The following is a 23,192-nucleotide window of genomic DNA, read 5'->3' on the forward strand; positions in this document are numbered from 1 at the left end:
AATATCCAGCTAGACACACGTGATGAGAAATCATGTCTATGACTGAAGTTTTATGTCTAATCATGAATATTCAGATAAAACAAGTTTTACGTGATAAAATATGAGGGTGCAAAGTGTGAAGTGTCTCGAGAGAGTTTAAGTACACACTGTCCTGCTTTGCTTTGTGTTTCGACGTAATCAAGAGCGATCTGATTACAGCCATCTTGGAATTGTAATCATTTGGGTTTAAGTTGCAAAGGCTATAAACGGAGAAATATAAAAAAAGGGGCAACCTTTGAGAGTTAAAAATTGCTCGATTAAGGTAAGAGTTCAGAGTATGGCAGAACTTTTTCTTAAGTTTCTATAAAGCAGAGTAATTTTAAAAAAGGATTCCCGGTTTTCCAGTAACGATGACGTAATGTTGCATCAACCTAACCTAACCAAGAAATTCAAAAGAATAAAGGATTTTCTTTCTACTGAAAATGAAGATCTCTTCACAGTTTTATATGTGGTGGGTACTTTCAGAAAGGCAGACAGCAGAAAACGTTTATCGGCTGAACAATCCTGAAGGAATTTGTCTGGTACACAATTTGTGGATGTAATTAGGTGACATTTTTTGCAAGATAAGAATCAAACATGGATACAAGCTTTGCCGCCATTATCAGTATTTGTACAGTGAATCATGCGCACCAAACACATTCACTTTTAAAAGATGGTACACATTTCTCTGTCTAATCTGCTGCAAAGATGAAAACATTCAGGAGCGCAGGTTGAATAAAATTATGACAGCGATATGAATTTATTGTACATACTCGGAACACAACAATCTTGACACGAGCATCGGAACTAACGACACTTCGCCTCTCGCTGGTGGCAGGTCCAACAGCTGAAAATTTGCGTAGACCTCAGTTCAGGGAAATATTTAAGATTAATCGATACCTTTTGTAAACAGGGAAATAATTTCAATAAAATCTACATATTTTATTTTATCGCAAACATGGAAATTCGCTTAAGTGGCCAATAACAAACTGTTTTCCCTTTATGGCCGTAAATACGCTGAATTACGAGGTTACTTGCGTTGTCTAATTTTTTATATATTTGTTGTTGTTCTTACCAAGAATTTAATTTGTTCTGCGTATGTTATTTCTGACGACACCAAACTGGGGTGACCACCGATGGCACCGGAACCCGTCCCTTACTTCAGCTTTGAGCAGGCGACAAAAGGCGATCACCGAATCTCATAATACATTAATATATAAATTGTAAGAAATAAGATGAACAAGTGGGCATGGAAGATAATCTTATTCTGCACTAAGACTACAAACAATATCAGCACGACCTGCGAATGCGACCATCTACGACGAATATTACCACAATTACATAGTAAAACCTGTTCAGTAACAGACTCCTCCTTTTATGCTCAAACCATCAATGACGCCAACATGCGGATATGTGAATGGACCAAGAATTTGTTTTAGCGCATTAGCGTTGTCATCCGTATACTAATTTTTTGTAACTGAAATTAAAAAGCAAAAATTCATCTTTCCTCACTTAAGTCATGTTTTAAGATTAGAGAACGGGAGCTTCTAACGTCTCAATTCACGATAACTCGTTAGATACAGATGTCACATCTGCTTATAAGCCCTGTTTGGGCCCAAGTGGCTCCCTCTCTTCGCCTTTTGACACCATCAAACTCGCCCTTCTCCTTAAGACCAACGTCTCTTCTCCTTTAAGATCCGACACTTTAACCAACACGTGTTTCGACCTCCCCCTATTTGAAGCCGCTTTCCTGTCATCGGCTCTGCTATTGGGACTCTCGCGGCAAACGTCTGAAATCACAGTCTCAGCAATCACGTCGCCTACTTCGGCGGATTCCAACACGGCCACTGCGACGTCTGCGCCGTCGCCCACAGAAGCGTCTTGCGCTATACTGTCGACGCTCATTACGGGATCATCTGATATAGATATTATGGTAATGACAGACTCAGATTCAGAGCCATTATTCCCCGACGTCTGAACTTCCGACACTATTTCGCCGCAGTCAGTCGTGGCCAACAGATATTCACCTTCATTCGAGTCTGACAACAGGGATATAAGTGATTCTGCCGACGTGCCACAAACTGACTTGGGCGTCAGTTGCAACAGGGCCTGCGGAATGTCCTTCGTAGAACCGAAGTCCTCGACTGAAGTGAGCAATGTCGTGACATCTTCAGTTGTGGTTTGTTTGGAAATAAACTCGTCCTGAGGTGGCAGAACTGTAGGATCAGTCAAGTTTGTAACTGTTAGGTTTCTGGTAACTGGGGCTGCGGGTACTGAACCAGGAGCCTTCCGAGGTCGCGGCTCATTTGCCACTGGTGACGGTGGCAATTTATCAGGTCTCTCATTCTGGGTCCGGTCATGAAGCCTGTGTAATTGTTTGATTTTCTTCAGCTGCTTCATTTTGGTTCTAGTCACCTTGATCTGACCAACACTTGAAACGCCTTTCTTCTTCGGTGTTTCTACGGCAAGTTCGTCTGCTTCTACAGAAGATTTTTCGCCCTGAGAAACCGAATCTGCGTCTTCATCGTCGATGGAATCGGCCTCTGCGGAAGCTTTGTTGCCCCTCCGGACGTGAGTGAGCAGATGACGAGTGAGAGAACTCTGAAAATTGTAACTTACGCCGCAGATCGTACACAAGAATTCCTTGTCTCCCTCGTGAATAAGCAGATGTCGAGCGTAGTTACTGTGTTTCGCAAAGTCTTTCCCGCACCGTTCGCAATTAAAAGGCTTCACTTCGACGTGAATCTTGCGATGACCATTCAGATCTCCGATGTGAACAAAAGCCTTGCCACAAATGTCACAACCGTACGGTTTTATTCCAGTGTGAATAAATTTATGTTTCTGGTAACTGCTATTGTCTGGAAAACGCTTCTTACACGTTTCGCACTGGTAAGGTCTTCCTTCTTGATTATGAACAGTTATATGACGACGCAGAGAGCCGAGGGTGCCAAAACTCTTCTTGCAGATCTTACAAGACCAAGGTTTGTCGCCAGAATGAATCTTCCGATGGCGGGAGAGGGTTGAGGCATCGAGGAATGTTTTGTCGCATAAATCACACTTATAAATGCGCTCCCCCGTATGAGTGTTGATATGTCGTTTTAAATGACTACTGTGTTTGAAGGTTTTCAAACATATCGCGCACGGAAAGTTCCGATCTAACAGGTCGTTGCTGCCGCTGCTGCCATCTGCCTCAAAAGCTTCATTCAATACATTATGCTGCTGGCCACGTTGGATGGCAACTGGGAGACGAATTACTTGAGAAGTGGAATGTTGCTTCACCACGTTATCTTCGTCGATCACAAACGACGTTGTAACCGTGACATTAACTTTATCCGGATCGTCGGAACTACCCAGATCCAAAGTTTCATCATCGAATTCACATTTTGGGATGAGTTGGATTGTGGCTGTTTTTGTAACACCTTCTATGTGAGGAGGAACTTCTATTATTCTATACACCGTAACCGGCGCATCCTTTAACTTCTGCTTCTTCTTTTGCGGTTGTTGGACATTCACTTCCATGGTTTTCATGAAACATAAACCCTGAAAATAACAATTCTGATGATAATAACAAAACAACAACAATCACATGAATCTCAGTTCTTGCCACAATTATTTCCACTGCAGGAAAGAAATAAGACAAAGTGTGATTAAATATTTGAATCACCGTTTCTTAACAGACTAACTCCATGGCAGTGCATCTGGAGAAGGTGATAGTCGCTCAGCTAATCTAGAAACTCCTGCCTTTTCAAGAACCTAAAGGTGCATTACCACATTCATAAAAGCTGAAAATCATGTTCTGTACTGCTTATTAAATATTATTACTGATCCAACCGAGGATGAGATGGGAGAACGCGTAGCATCCATGAAACAGATGAGCAATGGATACCAAAATTCAGCTGGAAAACCTGAAGTGAAGAGACGACTTGGGAAATCTGGGTGTTTATACGGAAGGATCTTAAGGAAATGGGGCGTAAGGATGTGAAACGGATACATCGAGCTCAGTACAGTGTTCGGCGGCAGGCTTTGTAATTCCCTCAAGAAATTCTGCCGAGCGACTCTCATTTTCTCCAAAAACTGCTCCGCGGAGTCGGTTAAGTTATGTCGCATTCTGGATTATAACAAGTAGCGAACCGTGCTTACCAACAGTTCCCACAAATCTTATAAAGAAATGAGCAGGCACTCGTATGTAAGAGTTTTCACAATCTGAAACTAGGTCTGCCAAATTGTTAACGACAGATCTCATCTACATGAATTTGAATAATGTCCACATAAAGGCATTACTAGTAAACATTCTACAAAAGAAGCGTAAGGTATCTCTTGTCAGCTTGCAATGTTACTTTGTTACTTCGAACACTCATTCTATAAAGGCCCACACACACAGTCCTCATTATTTTTTGAATCTGATGCGAATTCAACAAAATAAACGTAGAAGTTAATTTAGAATGACATGAGAATTGCATTTACTTACCAGTAATTCAGCATAACAACGATATCCGAGATGGCTGACTGTTATTTCATTACTGTATTCTGTATCAAGTACAAACTTCTACGAAAACAAAATCGTTTCACCAAACAACAGATCACAACTGGGGATGATCCAAATTGTAAAATTCTGAAAAAATTAAGAAAAGAAAAATTAATACTTATCAACAACAACAACAGTCAGCTTGTAGTGTCACAGCCAAACAGACTGGACGACTGTTGTTCCAATTACTGCTGGAAGCAGGAATTTTCATATTCACTGTCATTGTGTCCAGACTGGCTCTGGAGCCCACGTGGTCTCCTATTCAACAGCAACTGGAGGTTTTTTTTTCCCAGGAGAATAAAGAATCAAATCAACATTAAGCTAAGCACTCACCTCCTTTTAGTGGCAAGACTAAGAATGTGTGGAGCCAAACCTATACTTTACGACACATTTTACAGGCATGACAGCGTTATCATATGACTGCTGGCAAGAAATGCTCTCATTACTCTTGGGCACAACAGGCCCAGTCTTCTCCATCAACTCATATCCATCAAATTGTGAACTACAGACATATCAACCACCAAGTACTGGAATAATATAAATATTCCGTGCTCTTAGATCCAACAGGTAAAAAATTTCTGTCCACGTCCATGTTTTCCAACTAACTGAAATGCTATTAGCCACTGTCCCCTTTGACAAAGTAGCCCATTATATCCCAGAGGTTGTGGAAGGAAACAGCCGTCACATATGGAGGGTGGGTGTGAATCTGTCTGAGGCAACAGGAAAGGTTTTCGTTCATCAGCTTAAATGTTGGGCAGGGCTGACAATCCCTCACCATACAAAAACAAAAATTGGAGTGTTATTAAAATTTATAGCACCTAAAGGTTAGTAAAAATTGGAGAACCAAGAGACCCAGGCACAGATGGGATAATATTAAGATGGATCTGCAGCAAACAGGTTGCACCGAACATTTCTCTAGCTCTAGACAAGATACAGTGCAGGTCTCTTGTGAACTTGCTCATAGACTTTTGGGTTCTACAAACAATACTTTCTTTACAACGGGATTATCAACTTCTCCCGAGGGAATTTACTGCATGGAATTACTTAATAATATTGCTGGGTGAAAAGATGGAAATCCTAGTTACATTTAATTCAGGTTAAGTGGTTCAAGTCTATACGAGACTTCTTCCTCTTAATGGGGTTATGTTCTGTTCGACTGCACAAGATTGTGAAGCGAAAAGAAACACCCCTGATATAAATTAGTATTTTAAAATTACATTCACGCACGTTGTACCTGATATAACCCAACGAATCACTCACTTTTACTCGTATGCTGTAGAAAGTCCTCACCATTCATGAAATTGCAAAGGTTGTGGATATACTATGCCACATTCCTTCATTCATTTCAGATACATAATAAACTGTAAATATTAAACTAAGTTCTAATTACAATACCAGTAAAACAAATATGTTACTTAGCAAAATATGAAGTTGCACAAAATCCTCAAAACAATAAATAATTTGTTACGCTTTAATCACAAAATCGGCCTCTTTGGCTCAAGTGCAATGTACGACTTGACCACCCAAGCCGATCACAGATGCGTTCGTGCAACTACAGACGCACACGATTACAATTACACTCCACAGGCAGCGCTCGCAACCCGAGAACTGTTGTCTATGGTACGCATTCCTTATCCTTTTGCCTTGTAAGGGCAGGTTTTAAAGCCTGTTCTGTTACATTGTCAAAATGAATCTTTGTGATTGACCAGGCCAATTTCGTTATCGCCTATCTTTTAGCGATGAACCGACTTCCCCGTCAGTTTCATTCTTCCAGGCGTGGTTAACTTTTGAAAGTCAACATTGACCCTATTCATCAATAAGAAATCGAATTTCAGGATTCCATCATCTCCTCTGCCCTCATCTTTGGAAGACAGACTGAATGAGTGGCTCAGTTCCTGCCTATTCTCGAGTTCTATAATTAACTCTTGTGACCCTACAATATTCAAATTATGTCCTGTTGCCCCTTTGGCAAAAACTGGGCTATCCACAACCATCTTGTTGACACAATGACGAAAGAGTAGACTTTGTGTCAATCACAGAGAAGAGCCTGCTAAAAATAAATAGGTCTCCCTACCATCAACACTAGCAACCACCATGAGCTGTCGCGATTGCCGAAGTATGTATGTACTTTAGCCTTTACTGCTGCCTTGGCTTCATACAAAAAAAGTACTTTCAGAAGACAACTAGGAATGTAAACAACTGTAATCAAACATAAAAACATTAAAATGATGTTGAAAAGAATTACATTTTAATTCCTAAATTAAACAGTTACATTAACAGTTACAGCATGTACATTTTATTTATTACATGTCGTGTGAATAGTTATATACAAGTCACAGTCTTACACAAGGGTCCTCAGAACCAACATTTAATTTTGCAGTCAATATGGACCCCCTCAGCAGTATTTTACTGTAATAAAAAACACAAATAGGAGGGCACATTAATGCAGAGTTTATTTTCCTTCAAAATCCATTTGTCTGTATGTCTGCCAACTTTCAAAATACAAAAGCAGGAATATCTACTACAGTTACTACATTAAACTCAAGCTACATACATGCACAATACCGAGTAGATCAAGATCAAGAACCACACCAGGAAACTAAGGTTGCGTGATGTCAACTGACAGCACCATATTAAAAATCAGGGGCAAGGACAGTATCAGGATAACTGGCAAGAGAAATTTTAAGTCCTCAGAGAAAGGCCTTTCCCCAAGAGTCAAACTGGCCTATCAAATGAAAACATTTATCTTTGCCTGTGTATTAATAGAAGTCTTCTTCAAATATAATTTCCCAGCTGGTCTTGGCATTGCCCGTCTTTTACAGGACACAAAAGGTCAATACAATGCATACAAGAGCCTACAACTTTACCCAATTAGATAAGCTGTTTAAAATAAAAAAAAAAGTAGACATTTTTGTTTTACAGCAGATGACATGTGGTACACGGGTAAGAACAGAAAAATTAAGTAGACCAAGAACGAGCAACTTATACCATAAACAAATTATGAAAATTACAAAAAACAAAATGAAATTTGTTCTAGAAAGTAACATACAGGAAACAGAAGTACACAACTCAGTATGTAAATACAAAAAAGTACATGTACCTGAACATATTCAGCAAATACAGTATCTCTGCCTCAGATTATTGGTTTCAAATCCTCTTCTGTTAAAAGTTTTGTCACGATCGATCTTCGGCATATCCCCCAAAATTTCTGGGGTTTCATAAGCTTCTGCGTGGCTGTAAATTTCCAACCCATATGCTTCTGGCAATACCGACATTCGGCAATTGTCCATGCATACCTAGAACACAGCAAAGGAATGTTAAACTACTGGGCTGCTGACAAAATACTTCACCATTACTTAAAAATAAAACATGTCTAATCCTTTTACTGAACCGCTGATTTAGAAGCACACTTATATCCTAGGCGACATATTATGGACTTATGGATAAGTACAAAATATATAGGATAAAGATTAGAATAAATGACTTGGTGAATACAGAGACAGAAAATGATTTCAAATATTTTTCCCACCCTGGAAACCACGAGTATTCGGTGGATGGTTCTTCATTGAGACACTGAAGTCCTTGTGCCTTGTGAAGTGTTAAAGTCTCATGTACAAATCCTCCAGGGTTCACATATGTACCCTGAGGACCTTCAACTGACATCGAGAATGCCTCTCGAGCATCTGCCACTTGAGTATCACAATCACCGCAACACAGCATCTGACACTACCAAATAAACGGAACAAAATATTAGTAAACAAATACACGTCGATGAATCCAACAAGTAATTACGTATGAGGATCTTTCGTTTATTTAACAACGCTCTCAACTTCTCAGATTACGTAGGATCAAATGATAGGCTATATCATAACTGACTGCTCTCACACCTTCTCCAAAACGCAGAGTTCCCAGCGGAGTCGTTGAATTGGGGAGTTTATCTGAAGCAAGGACAGCCTTTGTTCGTCAAGCAAGGGCATTGCCTGTGCTACCCAGTAAGATAATTCAACAGGGTCCTTTGGCAACTTAAGGCCTGTCGGAGTGCTGCCTGAAATCGTACAAAAACAACATACAATATGCAGTACGGATACACATATCTTTATACAATAATTTATTTACCGTCTTTACACAAACTTAAAAATGTTGTTATCTAATGAAAAAATGTTATAATTTTAAGTAATTTTAACAACATTTTTAAGTTTGTGTAAAGACGGTAAATAAATTATTGTATTAATATAAAATGTAACAAGATCTGTATCTAATGAAAAAATGTTATAATTTTAAGTAATTTTAACAACATTTTTAAGTTTGTGTAAAGACGGTAAATAAATTATTGTATTAATAAACACAAACATGACGCAATTAAGATATAAAAAAAAACATATCTTTATATATAAAGATATGTGTGATATTTGTAGCGTGTATGCTATGCGTCAGCCAACTTAGAGCCAGCTGTTACCTTTGTAAAAACAATGTAATTAAGTAGTCATTTGATGGCACGTGCAACCCAGTAAGGTCACTAGTTGAAACATCTGATATATTACAAAATAAAGACTGCCATTTTGAAGAGTGTACAACATACACAAGCAAATCCTAATTTTTTTTTTGACTGGTATGTAACTTTTTGTCATATAACATCCTTCTAGGGTAAGCAAAAGTTCCTTCACAGAAAGCAGAAGCATGCAAGGAGCAGATATTTTTGGAGATCAGTGCGACTTCCTTGTCTTTTCTATGGGTTTAGAAAGGGGTGACTAGAATGAAACTTTACACAGTAAGACAATATACCAGGAGAAGAGGGGATATTACATAAGTATACAGGATAGCCACTGCACAGTCAAAAAATCTCCACCTTTCACAGAATCTGAAAGTTCACCAGTGCCTACCAGTGGACCCCATCCTGTGCCAGATAAATCAATAAAAATCCTTGTATCCTACTAAACATTATCCTACCTGTGACCAGGTTTTTACAAGATGTCTTCTTTTCAGGTTTTCCATCCAAAATTCGCCATTTTGACAACAAAAGATCAATAAAAAACTGGTTTCTCTCAGAAGGTTTTTTCCCCCCTTAGAAAGTGGACAATGAGACTGAAAGATTTGAAACAAAGCCTCACAAATATTTTAAATACAAACAAAAATAATAATGCAAGAGTTGAGAATAAAGTAAATCCCTCAGCTGAAAAACAATTGTTGTTATGCTTAATATGGAGGGGGAGACAATCACATACCAAGCTTCAGATACGAAAGCTGTAATTTAACGCGGCTGGAAAGGCTTTTCGCATTATACTGGTTGTGCACCCAGTGAGGCCACACAGTCATCATCGCGTCTCTTCGTAAAATGGCCTGCCGTCTTTGCAGATGGATTCTACTGGCGTTCGAGACCGGTCTTGACGAGTCAACTAGTTCGCTCCTGTAACGATCCAAAGACCTGTTCCGAACTTCATGCAGCGAATCGGGAAGGACGACTTCTGGTAATATCTTCACTGTAGCATTTATATTTCTGTAACAGATACATGCGATGATGAGCGGCTATGGGAATAAAAAAACAGGTAGAGTGAAGCAAATTAATTTAATTCCACGATCACATTTACAATTTATTCATCAATTTATTTAGAAGGGTCTGGAGAGGAGAGTGAGGTCATTAAGCGACAGCAGTACTATTCTTTGCCAGATGCTCGTGCACCAAAAGAGACCGATGCGTTGGTACGTAGCAATGGCGCAGCAGACAGTTTCCAGACACGCAAAGAGAACGGCATATATGTCAGGTAGCTTCTGACAGATGGTGAAGAATCTCTCTGTACATGGTCTTCTTGATGGTATGCCATTCCAGTACAGATTCAAATAAGGGGATCATTCTGAGGGAAAAGTTCATGAATTTCTTGGGCACTTACAATAGTGGCTTTGCACACTAATAAAACTGCTCTGTACATAAATTTCTTGTGATTTTATCTTTACCATAACAGAATAAAGGATGCCAGATAGATTTCAATTCCAAAAGTAACATTTAAGTGGCAAGGTGATACCCAGTTGGTCTGCTCATAAGCTCCAAAGTACGATTGATAAAGGTTAATAATTCACTGTGGTGAGCGTTAATACGGACAACTTACCCATCAACTTGACGTTGTGACTCCACGACACGAAACCTCTGGCGTCCTTTAGCTTTGATACAAAAACCAGTCAGTTCTTCCTCATCTCGATATTCATAAATTTCTGCCGTCGTACCAATGTCAGCCAATCTAGGGTTAGACTCGTCAGAGTACCTCGAATAAATAAGAAATCAAAACATTGCTGGAGCAAAGCTGATGTCATGCACTTGTACGTCTAAAATTTCTGGATAAGCAATCATTTCACTTCTTTGACCAAGATGTTTTAATGAGTGGCACAGAGGGAAGAAGACCTGTAAAAGTGTTATTTTGGATTTGTCCGTTGTATAGATATCGACTGTTGCTTGCTTACAGATCAACATTCACTATCACATAAAAATGACACAGTTATTAACAAAATTAATACAAATACACAAATAACTGTAAGGAACCATGGAAAATATATCATTATTCCTTCCCACAACAAAAATATCTTTAACAACCTGTCACGAGCTTCATAGACATCTTCCGCCAGCATAACACAGAATAATTCTTATCATTCTAAAACATAATTCAGGAAAACAAGGGACATGGTTAATGGCACTCCGAGTAAAGAACTCCGAATAACCAATCACAGTTTTAATCACAACACACAACATTAACTAGTGTTAAGATATGAACTTGTGGTCAAGCCACTGAATCAAGGAAAACAATATTAAAACATGATTTGCAGTCTTCTGTGTGACGACACGTCGTACTCTTATACGCGGTTACCAATGCTAAAGGGGAATTATGTGATGGTCCTAAGTTCCTCCAAACATTGTTGACCACCTAAAATGCTACAAGGTGTCATAATTCAAAAGACTAAAAATCCAAATTTTCTTCAATTTCAAGGCAAACTCCTACCTCAAATAAATTGCTCCAAATGTTCCATTTTTTGTTATGATCTTGCGTAGCATACTGACTGTTGGAGGATAAAACACCATGAGTGGAAGGGTCTGACCAGGCACTAAAACAACTCCAGGCTGAGGCAGCAAAGGGAGAAGTTGGAACGAACCATCATCGAGAACTGTTCGTCCTCTCAGCTCTTCCAGGTTGTTGCCCAAATACTAAATAAAACAATTTTAATTTTTAGTCACTTCTGAGCTTACGAATTTTTCATATTCTTAGCTAAAATCAAAAAAAGAAATACTATAAATATGGCTGTCTTCTGGGCTGCAGTGCCATGTAGTCTGGTAGGAGTACATCAACGTTTCAGAGACACTTGCTGTCTCCATCATCACGGCGATTCACCTTGTTCTAATGAGTCACATATACTTACATTATGCTTGACCGGTAAAGCTGTGTCAAATTCTATTGGAGGAACCTCTCCTTCCAGATTTGCACTTTCAACACTACTGCTTGGTGAGGTAGTAGGGGGTCCATCTCCAAAATCTATCCACAAAAAGTTTCTATTATTCTAACTACAAGTAAAAACTAATGTCATCTTATAATTTCTATCAGTAGTAGGGAAAGAAGAGAACATAATATAAGCCAGAAAAAAAAAAGGATCAAAAACATTTGCTCAACATTTTGGAATAAACATACTTAACAAATGTGTCAGGTGTAATATCAGTAAGTAAAACCTCACTGCAGTGACAGGTTAGGAGAGTTATAAATAAAAACAAAATGAAACTGCAGGTACACCATTCTCTGATGTTATTCAGGCATTCTTTTCACAGCCAAAGCAACCTTACAGTTCTACCTTAATGAAAATCCTCCATAAATTTACCCAGGTAATACAAAGAATTCTATACATAAATCACGTGTATATTAACTTAGTCATTCATAGGCTATATTCTTTCATTTGAAATAGTTATTGAGCCATAAAATCAAAAACAACAATGAGATCCAAATCGCCAACGTGATTCGTACTTTGATTTCCACGTAATAATCTGGCCATTTGTCCTTTGACGTTACTCCAGAACGATCCCATCTTCGACTGCAGAGTTATTATTTAATAAGACTACAAGACAAACCAAAATAGATAAAGAGATAGACAGTTAAAACGTTCAAACCAATCTAATACCTGAAGCTGAACTACTATCAACATATTCATCACCCTCCATAGTCTTTTCAACAATTCCCAACTACAACGACATTCACATATATTCCCGAATGGATGTTCGATAATTAACACTTTTACTTATTCCAAGTATAAGTACTGACAACCAGTTACTACACAGCCAATTATACGACCCAGTAATTGTACCGACAATACGCAAGCCGAAACCAACACCATAACCTAAACAGTTGTCACTATATTTTTTCAACAAACGTCGTATAGATAATCCACCCAAATAAAAAAGTTATCTACCAAAGATAATACAAACAACCAGCCGATTACAAACAACCGATAAAGGAACTCAACAACTCGGCTTTCCTCTGAATATTGACGGAAATTTAATTCAATGGAATTATAACAACCAACATTGGCGCTAGTGTATAATCATAAAATGTAGGTGGTATAGGGTGCAATATAAATCAACTTCCATTATTAGGCAAGCAATGACAATATGGAAGGGAGAGAAAGAGGCTAAAAGCTAAGACATGTAATGACGCGAATAACTGTATATGGCTTTCGCCATAAAGTGTGCTAAAGACGAAACTTTCTACGCAATTCTTTCTGCGCACATTTTGTACGCATTGATTTGAACTACGGTACGTTGCGATGTGCAGTACACTATATATTTGGTACTCCCTTTGTGTAAAGATAAGTCATTCTATCACATATGACCAAATGTTCAGAGAAGCATGGGTTCCGAGGGCCATTATGTAAAATTAAGACACGAACATTTAAAGTGATTTAATTTTGTAGGATTTTGACAATTTAAAATGGCATGGCACAATCACAGAATCACATTTGCTATGCAGCCAGGGGTAAATTCATAGGCCGTCAGGTTTCATGGAAGTGAGCCTGAAGATGGCTTTCTTGTAAGTTGTGCCATGTAGTCTAGTCGTTTACTTACATTTCAGAGATCCTTGCTGCCTTCATCATGAGGGCGATCACCATCTTCAGGGGGTGAATTGACCTGCAAGGGACTCTTGAAATAAGCACTAAGTCAGAAAGTTCAAGAGCCAGTGGGTCACAGGTGGCCTGACACTTTGTATATTGCAAATACCTGCCAAAGAAATTGTAAATTTGTGTTGTGGTTTATATAAACAGAGGGCAGTTACAGATAAAGATGACTACCTAAGGCACACAGATTAATGAAGTTAAATAGGCCTTATGAATACATGTGAAGAAATCCATAAAAGTGAAACATAACGCAGATATAATTTATCACAATAAATTACTCTGATGTATAACAAATGTGTGCCTGTAGCCTTCATACAATAATGTATAATATAACAAAACTTTTCCTTCTCGAAGGTATCACCACCTTGTCGAAGGCAATCTGCCGGGTGAGGAGGCTTGCGTGCTCAAATGACCCTTAGGGCTATGCCGGCCTGAGCTTCGGCTCATGGTAGGGTCACCCAAGCCGGACAGGTCTAAGGAGATGCGCTAGACTAAGAGTGATACCCTGGTCCTCCAGGTTGGGGGTTGGGTGTAGGGCTAACAACCTTTCACCTTTAAAAAAAATATGTGTTACGAAAAAATCAACCAAGCCTCGGATCAGGACGGACTCTTTGGCACGACCACGGCAATTGAAAAAGGACATGAGATTTGGTACCTGGAACATTAGGAGCCTCTATAGGGCTGGGGCACTGAAATCAGTGTGTAGGGAATTAGGGAATTATAAGTTAGACTTAGTGGCAGTGCAGGAAGTGCGATGGGAAGGGGAGGGCACGATCCCAGTGGACAATTTTACATTTTTCTATAGAAAGGGGAATGACAATCATCAGCTAGGGACGGGTTTTTTTGTTCATAGCAGAATTAGGGCAGCAGTTAAGAGAGTAGAATTTGTTAGTGACAGGTTGTCTTACGTAATTTTGGAAGGACGTTGGTGCGACATCATTGTCCTTAATGTTCATGCCCCAACTGAAGACAAAAGCGATGATATCAAGGATAGCTTTTATGAAGAATTGGAATCAGTATTTGATACATTTGGCAAGTATCACATGAAAATTCTGCTAGGAGATTTCAATGCAAAAATTGGGAGGGAGGATGTCTTCAAACCCACAATAGGCAGCGAGAGTCTCCATGCACTTAGTAATGATAATGGCGTCAGAGCAGTGACCTTCGCTACGTCAAAAGATTTAATTGTAAAAAGTACAAAATTTCCACACCGTGATGTTCATAAATACACTTGGACTTCCCCAGATGGCAGAACACACAATCAAATAGATCATGTTTTAGTAGATAAGAGAAGGCAGACAAATGTAATTGATGTGAGATCATTCAGAGGAGCAGATTGCGACACTGATCATTATCTGGTGGTAGCAAAAGTGAGGGAGCGGCTTTCAGTAAGTAGACGAACTAAACAAAATTTTGACACAGAAAGATTTGATTTGAAAAAATTAAGTGAGGGAGAGGCAAAGGAACAATATCAAGTTGAAATTTCGAATAGGTTTCAAATTTTAGAGACAAATGAGGATAATGAAAGTGTGGACATCAACAGGGAGTGGGAAAATGTCAGAAACTGCATCAAAATTTCAGCAAAAGAGAAACTAGGATACTACAGGAGAAAGCAAAATAAACCGTGGTTTGATGAAGAATGTTCAAAATTAATAGATCGAAGGAAGCAAACAAAATTTCAATGGTTGCAGAACCCAAACAAAACAAATGCGGATAATCTATGTAACGTGAGACGTGAGGCTAGTAGAACCTTTAGGACTAAGAAAAGGGAATACCTGAAGGGCAAAATTGCTGAACTTGAGACAAATAATAAGGAAAAAAACATCAGAGACCTGTACAGAGGCATTAATAACTTTAAGAAAGGATATCAACCCCAGACTAATTTGGTAAAGGATGATAGTGGCAATTTGCTTGCAGATCCAATAAAAATTGTGAATAGGTGGAAAAATTTCTTTAGCGAGCTCTTAAATGTTCATAATACTGGTGATATTAGACAGATTAAAATGCATACAGCTGAACTGTTGGTGCCAGAACCTAGCTTAGATGAAGTGGAACTAGCCATTGGGAAGTTGAAAAGTTATAAATCTCCAGGAATTGATCAGATTCCGGCCGAATTAATTAAAGCAGGTGGCAAAGGGTTGCATATGAGGATCCATAAGCTTATTCAGTTAATTTGGGATAAGGAAGAGATGCCACATCAATGGAAGGAATCCATAATTATTCCTATTTATAAGAAGGGGGACAAGACTGAGTGTGGTAATTACCGAGGAATATCGCTGCTATCAACCTCATACAAAATTCTATCCAACATTCTTTTGGCAAGATTAACCCCATATGCGAATGAAACTATTGGGGATCATCAGTGTGGGTTCAGACGAAACAGATCAACGATTGATCAGATCTTTTGCATTCGTCAGATACTAGAGAAAAAATGGGAGTTCGGTGGGACTGTACATCAGTTATTTATAGATTTCAAAAAAGCCTATGACTCTGTGAAGAGAGAAGTGCTATATAATATTCTTATTGAATTTGGTATACCAAAGAAGCTAGTGGGTCTAATAAAAATGTGCTTAAATGAAACCTGCAGCAAAATTCGAGTAGGTAAATATGTATCTGAGACATTCCTCATCAAGAACGGTCTAAAACAAGGAGATGCTTTGTCTCCCTTGCTCTTTAACTTTGCGCTAGAATACGCCATCAGGAAGGTCCAAGGTAGGCAGGAGGGTTTGCAATTGAACGGGACACATCAGCTATTGGCATATGCTGATGATGTTAATTTATTGGGGGACGATATAAATACAATAAAGAGGAACGCAGAAGTTTTACTAGAGGCTGGTAGACAAGTGGGGCTGGAAGTAAATTCAGAAAAAACTAAGTACATGTTAGTATCTCGTCATCAGAAGACAGGCGGGCAAAATTATCTTAGGGTAGCTAATAAATCCTTTGAAAGGGTTACAAAGTTCAAATATTTGGGAACAACAATAACAAATCAAAATGATACTTGTGAGGAAGTTAGGAGGAGACTAAATTCCGGAAATGCTTGCTACTTCTCAGTCCAAAATATTTTGTCTTCCCGTCTGATTTCTAAGAACCTGAAAATTAAAGTATACAAAACAATAATCTTGCCTGTTGTTTTGTATGGGTGCGAAACATGGTCTCTCACTCAGAGGGAGGAACACAGATTGCAGGTGTTTGAGAATCGGGTGTTGAGGAGGATATTTGGGCCTAAGAGGGAAGACGATGGGGCGTGGAGAAAACTGCACAATGACGAGCTTAAAAATCTGTACTGCTCCCCCAGTATTGTGAGGGTGATTAAGTCGAGAAGAGTGAGATGGGCGGGACATGTAGCGCGCATGGATGGGACAAGAGGTGTGCACCGGGTACTGGTTGGGAAACCTGAAGGGAAGAGACCGCTGGGGAGACCTAGACGTAGATGGGAGGATAATCTCAGGCGGGATCTATGGGAGATAGGAGTTGAAGGAAACTGGATTTTGTTGGCCCAGGACAGGGTCCGGTGGAGGGCTTTGGTTAATTCGGTGATGAACCTTCGGGTTCGGTAAGCCATCTAGTTAGTTAGTTAGTTATAACAAAACTTTTATAATATGTACTACAGACATTATGAAGAAAACCTCTGCCAGCATAAACACAAAATTATGTAACCAATTCCAAGTTGGTGATTAGGACACGATAACTTCATATTTATTATCCAAGGAGGACCAGAAGAGCAGGATTTGCAGTATGCATGGTATACTTGCCATACCAGCAGAAGCATCAGTTCCCAATTCCATTGTAATCAACTGCACATTACGGAATCCTCTTCTTCGGCGCCGGCCAGGTTCTCCTTCCAAGTTTTATTCTGCCTGGCCAACATGATGGATGAGGTGTTCTTCAGGGGCTATGTAATGGGTGAGATCATAATGAAGGCAGAAAGATCAGGTCTGTAATTCCTTGGTTACACAACACAACTTATTTGTGTCAACAATTTACTTAGTAAATGAATGGTATTTATTAAACATTCCAATTCAGGGATAGGGAAAGGTAAATACTAAATGTATGATTCCTATATTACCTGTCATTTAAATATTTATCATTTCCAAAGAATAGAAAATTCCAAGTAAGGAGTTCCACTGCCATCTTTTAAGATTATTCTGTGTAATGAATTTTTTATTCCACACAACATTACTCATACTCTGATTATTTAACATCGCTGGAATGTGGACACACACTGCACTATGCATGAGATGAAGAATGTTATGTTCAGATTACTCTGTCCACACATATCACAGCAGCACGGACACCCCAGTATGTGTGCGCTTATGTATCTTCAGAATACTTGTACGACTGAATGATTTATTACACACTTCACAAGAATATGGCCTCTCTCCACTGTGTGTCCGCTGGTGTATCTTGAGACTGCTCCTTCGAGTGAATGATTTATTACATAAATTACAGGAATATGGCTGCTCCCCACTATGTACATGTTGATGTGTCTTCAAACTACTCTGACTACTGAACGATTTACTGCATACATCGCAGGAATACGGCCGCTCCCCAGTATGTATGCGCTGATGGATCTTTAAATCACTCTGACTACTAAAAGATTTATTACACACGTCGCAAGAATACGGCCTCTCCCCACTATGTATGCGTTGATGTATCTTCAGATGGCTAATCCAACTGAATGACTTATTACATACATCACAGGTATGTGGGTGATCCCCACTATGTATACGCTGATGGATCTTCAGTATACTCTTTCTATTGAATGATTTATTACACAAGTCACAAGAATATGGCCTCTCACCACTATGTATACGTTGATGCGTCTTCAGATTACTCTTTTTATTGAATGATTTATTACACATGTCACAGGAGAATGGTTGCTCTCCACTATGTATACGTTGGTGTATCTTCAGATCACTTTGACTACTGAACGATTTATTACACGCGTCACACGAATATGGCCGCTCGTCACTGTGTATGTGTTGATGCGTCCTCAGGTAACTCTGAGTACTGAACGATTTACTGCACACACTGCAGAAATTTGGTCTTTCCTCGTTGTGCATGCGTTGATGTATTTTCAGGTAACTCTGTCTACTGAATGATTTATTGCACACATCACATGAATTTCGCTGCTCCCCACTATGTATGAGTTGATGTATTTTCAGATTACTCTGACTACTGAATGATTTATTACAGACATCACAGAAATTTGGTCGCTTCACACTACCCCTGCACCGATGTCTTTTCAGATCACTCCGACCACCGAACGACTTATTACATATGCCACAGGAATACGAATCCTCCCTATTATGCAAGCATTCATGACTCATTAGGGTAGATCGCAGAAGAAATGATTTATGACACACGCCACAGGGAAATGGATGCTCCTCACCATTTATGAGCTGATGTTCACTCGCAGGACTCTGAAAAAAATAAATATTATAATATATCTTCATGGGAAAAGTAATGGTACAGGTCAACAATACATTAAAAAAAATTGTTCCTTACCAAATCCTGTTAGACAACAATTATTTAGTGCAAGACATGCTGAAAACATCACAAAAATCATTGACCAAATATTATTTAAACATTTTAATTCAGATTGGAATATAAAAGATACTTCAGGCAAATTTGAGAGTGGTTCCTTCCCAACTAAGAAATATATTTCAACATTCAATCAGTTTGTGGTGTTCTCAAATGTAAGCAGCAGCAACCATATGAATATATCCTGTTCATATAAACAAAACAATTGTCCGCAAGGCAGAGAGTAGACCTGACATCTTTGAGGGAGGTGGGGTAGAATTCTGTGCTACTAGCGGACCGAAAAGCACCCGCAGCTTAAACAGGCCGTACGTCGTGAGCTAATGTACTGACTGATAGCGCAATCTTCTTAGGTAAGGAATAATCACCGGCGCATGCGCAGAACCCACTTTTCCCCTGCCACACAAGCATCGGCTGACAAGGCCACGTCTACTCTCGTGCCTAGCAGACAATACTGTCGGAATTCTCTGAATGGGATGTCATATTTATAACATGCATTTTAAAAACAAACAGACATGTTCCCACTCACACACACAAACAACAATGGAAATAAACTTACAAGACTCACCTCAGGTTCAGACTTTATATAAACATCATGAGTTTTCATGTCAATGCAATCGTCTGTGCTCAAAACATCCACATTGCTTTCTATTTTGATTATATCACTGTTCTGCTGCAAAATTACAAACACTTCAAATAAGACACTAATTCACGACACAAAAGATATGTTTCTCGAAAACACCGGCATCTACTGAAGTCTACACAGTGCCAAAACCCAGATCAATACCAAGAAAATGTCAAATTTGTTAAGTTGAACCTTCTATAATGGAAGAAATGTATTAAAATCGTGAATGTCAATGTGAAAAGTGTGTGGGGCATAGCAAGATTTTGTACTCAGTACCAAGACGAAAACACACCAATATGATTCCACAGTGAAAATGGGGATGTGTGCACTGAGATTATTCTGGAATAAGGAAAATGAGGTGCTTGAATTCACCACTGAACTAGAATTTAGCTAGTACACAAAAAATACAAGAAACCATGTTCCAAAAACCACTATACATCCATGTCTGTAAACTACACAGAGTGGTATGGCAGACTGACATATTCTGAAACATGACAGCGATACTTGAGGTCATATAATTAATAGTAGAGCTAAATTATGAGATGAAGAAGTGTTATTTCTTAATGATTCTTTCACACATGAAAATATCCTGTTCATACAAATCAAGTACTTTAAAAATAAAGACATGTTCCTACTTTCATACATAACCACAAAAATAGTCTGAAAAGACTTACCTCAGGTTCAGACTTTATATAAACCTCATGAGTTTTCATGCCAATGGAATTTTCTACACTCAAAATATCATCTTTTTCTTCTTTGATTATATCAATGTTCTGCTGAAAAATTATAAATGAAAGATAAATGTTAGATATATAATTCTTATAGGTCAAATGCAAATAAAAAATATTTCTTATTCTTTTATGTTAGTTATGTTCAACTTACTATAATGGTAGAACTGTATTCAATCCATGAATATATGGACAATGTCAATGTGAGAAGTGTATGGCATACCGAGGCTTTGTAGTCAACACTTTTCAAATGTTGGAACCAAGATGAAAACACACCAATATGAATCCACACAGTGAAAATGGAAATGTGCACTAAGATTATTCTGGCATGAGGAAAATCAGGTACTTCATTTTACCACTGAACCAGGATTTAACTAGTACACAAATAACACAAGAAACCATGTTCTGCTGAGTCTGATAACTTCACTTTAACTATCTGTAATTCCACAAACTCTCAGCAAAAAGCCCCATGTAAAATGATCACAACAATATAAAGAGAAATCAACATAAAAATATTGCCATTCAGAAATGGTGGTAAATCTGAAAAGAAATGTTATTTACATTTTTTGCTCCAAATGTCATCAACAACCTCGTTGAGAACTGTCCTAGAGCTGTAAAAACAGCCTATATATGGCATCACCTAGGAAATTATTATAATGAATAATGTATCTGTTCTAATATTATTGGACCAATACAGCACAGTGAAGCTAAACTACAAAGACAAAAAGTTACTTATAAAAATATTCTGTTCATACAAATAAAAATACTATGTGCATTTTCTGACTCAGACAGCATATTAATAATGATGTTTACTGCAACAACAAATATATTTTTGCATTAGCATACATCCTAATAATTATAAAAATTATCTTAAAAACTTACCTCAGGTTCAGACTTTATGTACACCTCATGAGTTTTCATGTCAATTGAATCTTCTGCACTCAAAACCAGATTACTTTCTACTTTGATCATATCAATGTTCTGCTATAAAATTATAAATGAAAGATAATTGTTATATATATATATTTATGATTGTTATAAATTCAGGGCTTCAGAAATAGAACAGACTGAGATCCCCAGAAACTAACACCAAATAGGGGCAAAGCAGTATCTGACAATTCCTTTTCACATAAAAAGTTCTGAGAGATGAGAAATGTAGCACTGTCATATGTTTAAAGAGAACTCACGAACCTTACATTACAGAAGCAAAAATAATTTTTAATGCGAATAACTATTCTTCATCATATAAATCCAGTGAACAAGTTTATACTCACACAAATAAATAATACTCACCAAACCGTCCTTCAGAGAAGGAAATATTTCTTCACATCTCTGCATTATAACTTCTGGCACTTTTGTTACTGCAGGCTGCACAATTTCTGTAAATTTAGGACTTGTTCATCACATGATGAAGATTTTTGGGTTGTGTAAAAAACTGTCTTACAAAAAAGCTTGAAATAATTGTATCCAATTTGGAATATACAAGGTCCTGCAAAAAAACATACTGATTATAAGTAGCGTTTAAACATATATTTTATGGAAAATGTATTTATATGTCTAACAGACCATCAGCCGATCAAGAACGAAAACAACTGAGCCTATAGCATTTCATTAATGGATCGATATGCACCACTTTCTTTCAATCTATTATTGATAAAATCATTCGTAAACGTACAAGCAAAAATAACCTATGCAATTTCCACAGAATCTGCCAATGCTGCGATATGTAACCTATCAATGCCAATTACATGTGAGTCACGGTAACGACCTGATATGTTGGAATTAACTCTGACAACCAAGATTTAGAAATGGATCTACAAGTTCACTGATGGCCAAGTTTGTTCTGCCACCTATTACCATTAGCATGGCGACGTGACTTGTGCAAGCAGTAGCCTAGTCGGTAAGAAGGACTACTACTCTTCAACCTTCAAAATTCGTCCCACCACTAACCCATTATCATTGGTTATGGAATAGAAACTTCTCCGTCGTTGGAGTTAAACGAGTATATGATCGGGGTACCTCAGTCAGTATAGTGAGTGGCTACGGACTGGGCCACTGGGGCTCGGTCCCTGATGAAGGCAGAAGATATTTCCTCAAGCCTATACATTCAGACCAGCTCTGTGGCCCACCCAGCCTCCTTCCCAATAGGTATCTTGATTCCTCCACAGCGATAAAGCGCGGCCGGAGCGTGATGCTGACCACTAACCTCCATTTAGTGCTGAAGTTAGGAAGGAGTAGGTGATATAACTTTTCTCCCCCCTCCCCCAAGTGTTCTTCTATAATAAAAATTTCATTCATGTGTCAATGAGTAAGAACTATTCAAGCAGATCCTTGAAAAAGCAACTGACCTAATAGACCGTCCTGTAATGAAAGATTTCTGCACATTTTGTCCGAGTAACATACAGTATACAAACAGGCTTCAGTTTGAACACAATCGCTAGACTTGTCACACAGTAAGGAATTATGGACACACTGGTACACGTGCATATGATTAATATTTGTTGCATTTATGTGACATGTAGAAAAGGTCAGAGTTAAATGTTGGTGGGGAAAAAATGTGTGTGCGTACAGAGAACAATATTCTACTGCAACACAGCAAAATACTGCCAAAAATGCC

The 23,192-nt window shown here is 38.5% G+C and overlaps 2 protein-coding genes across 4 annotated transcripts; both read right to left on the bottom strand.

The window, feature by feature from the left end:
• Positions 1–754: 754 nt before the first annotated feature.
• Positions 755–22,417, bottom strand: LOC110834098 (uncharacterized). The gene is made up of 8 exons (XM_022072911.2): positions 22,251–22,417; positions 21,869–22,064; positions 21,458–21,559; positions 20,522–20,623; positions 19,782–19,895; positions 17,963–19,104; positions 4,940–5,045; positions 755–3,558 (listed from the first exon to the last, which is right to left on the bottom strand). Exons 2-8 carry the CDS (start codon positions 21,911–21,913, stop codon positions 1,615–1,617), a joined length of 3,555 nt encoding a protein of 1,184 aa, XP_021928603.2. The 5' UTR covers positions 21,914–22,064; positions 22,251–22,417; the 3' UTR covers positions 755–1,614.
• Positions 6,770–13,100, bottom strand: LOC110834100 (E3 ubiquitin ligase component cereblon). 3 transcript variants are annotated; one of them, XM_022072926.2, is made up of 10 exons: positions 12,977–13,100; positions 12,535–12,625; positions 11,942–12,054; positions 11,527–11,729; positions 10,645–10,797; positions 9,766–10,037; positions 8,431–8,588; positions 8,073–8,269; positions 7,644–7,839; positions 6,770–6,952 (listed from the first exon to the last, which is right to left on the bottom strand). In XM_022072926.2, exons 2-9 carry the CDS (start codon positions 12,593–12,595, stop codon positions 7,677–7,679), a joined length of 1,320 nt encoding a protein of 439 aa, XP_021928618.1. In that variant the 5' UTR covers positions 12,596–12,625; positions 12,977–13,100; the 3' UTR covers positions 6,770–6,952; positions 7,644–7,676. The 3 variants fall into 3 exon arrangements, with proteins under 3 accessions (XP_021928618.1, XP_087210421.1, XP_021928619.1); XM_087354295.1 differs by lacking the exon at positions 12,977–13,100 and adding an exon at positions 12,689–12,970 and having other exon boundaries at positions 12,535–12,601; XM_022072927.2 differs by lacking the exons at positions 12,535–12,625; positions 12,977–13,100 and adding an exon at positions 12,689–12,969.
• Positions 22,418–23,192: the final 775 nt, after the last annotated feature.

Source organism: Zootermopsis nevadensis, unplaced genomic scaffold (assembly GCF_977971745.1).
Source record: "Zootermopsis nevadensis isolate Lab colony 2312 unplaced genomic scaffold, Znev_1.0 Znev_ptg000023l, whole genome shotgun sequence".
Taxonomy (NCBI): Eukaryota; Metazoa; Arthropoda; class Insecta; order Blattodea; family Termopsidae; genus Zootermopsis; species Zootermopsis nevadensis.

Excerpts from the sequence above, each read along its gene's own strand:
- LOC110834100 (XM_087354295.1), bottom strand. The coding sequence starts at position 12,718 with ATGAATATGTTGATAGTAGTTCAGCTTCAG. Across the intron at positions 10,798-11,526 it reads TTTGGAGCAATTTATTTGAG|GTACTCTGACGAGTCTAACC; the intron begins GTAGGAGTTTGC and ends TATTTATTCGAG. Across the intron at positions 7,840-8,072 it reads GAATACTCGTGGTTTCCAGG|GTATGCATGGACAATTGCCG; the intron begins GTGGGAAAAATA and ends GCTGTGTTCTAG.
- LOC110834098 (XM_022072911.2), bottom strand. The coding sequence starts at position 21,913 with ATGCAGAGATGTGAAGAAATATTTCCTTCTCTGAAGGACGGTTTG. Across the intron at positions 20,624-21,457 it reads ACATAAAGTCTGAACCTGAG|CAGAACATTGATATAATCAA; the intron begins GTAAGTTTTTAA and ends ATAATTTTTCAG. Across the intron at positions 19,896-20,521 it reads ATATAAAGTCTGAACCTGAG|CAGAACAGTGATATAATCAA; the intron begins GTAAGTCTTTTC and ends GTAATTTTGCAG.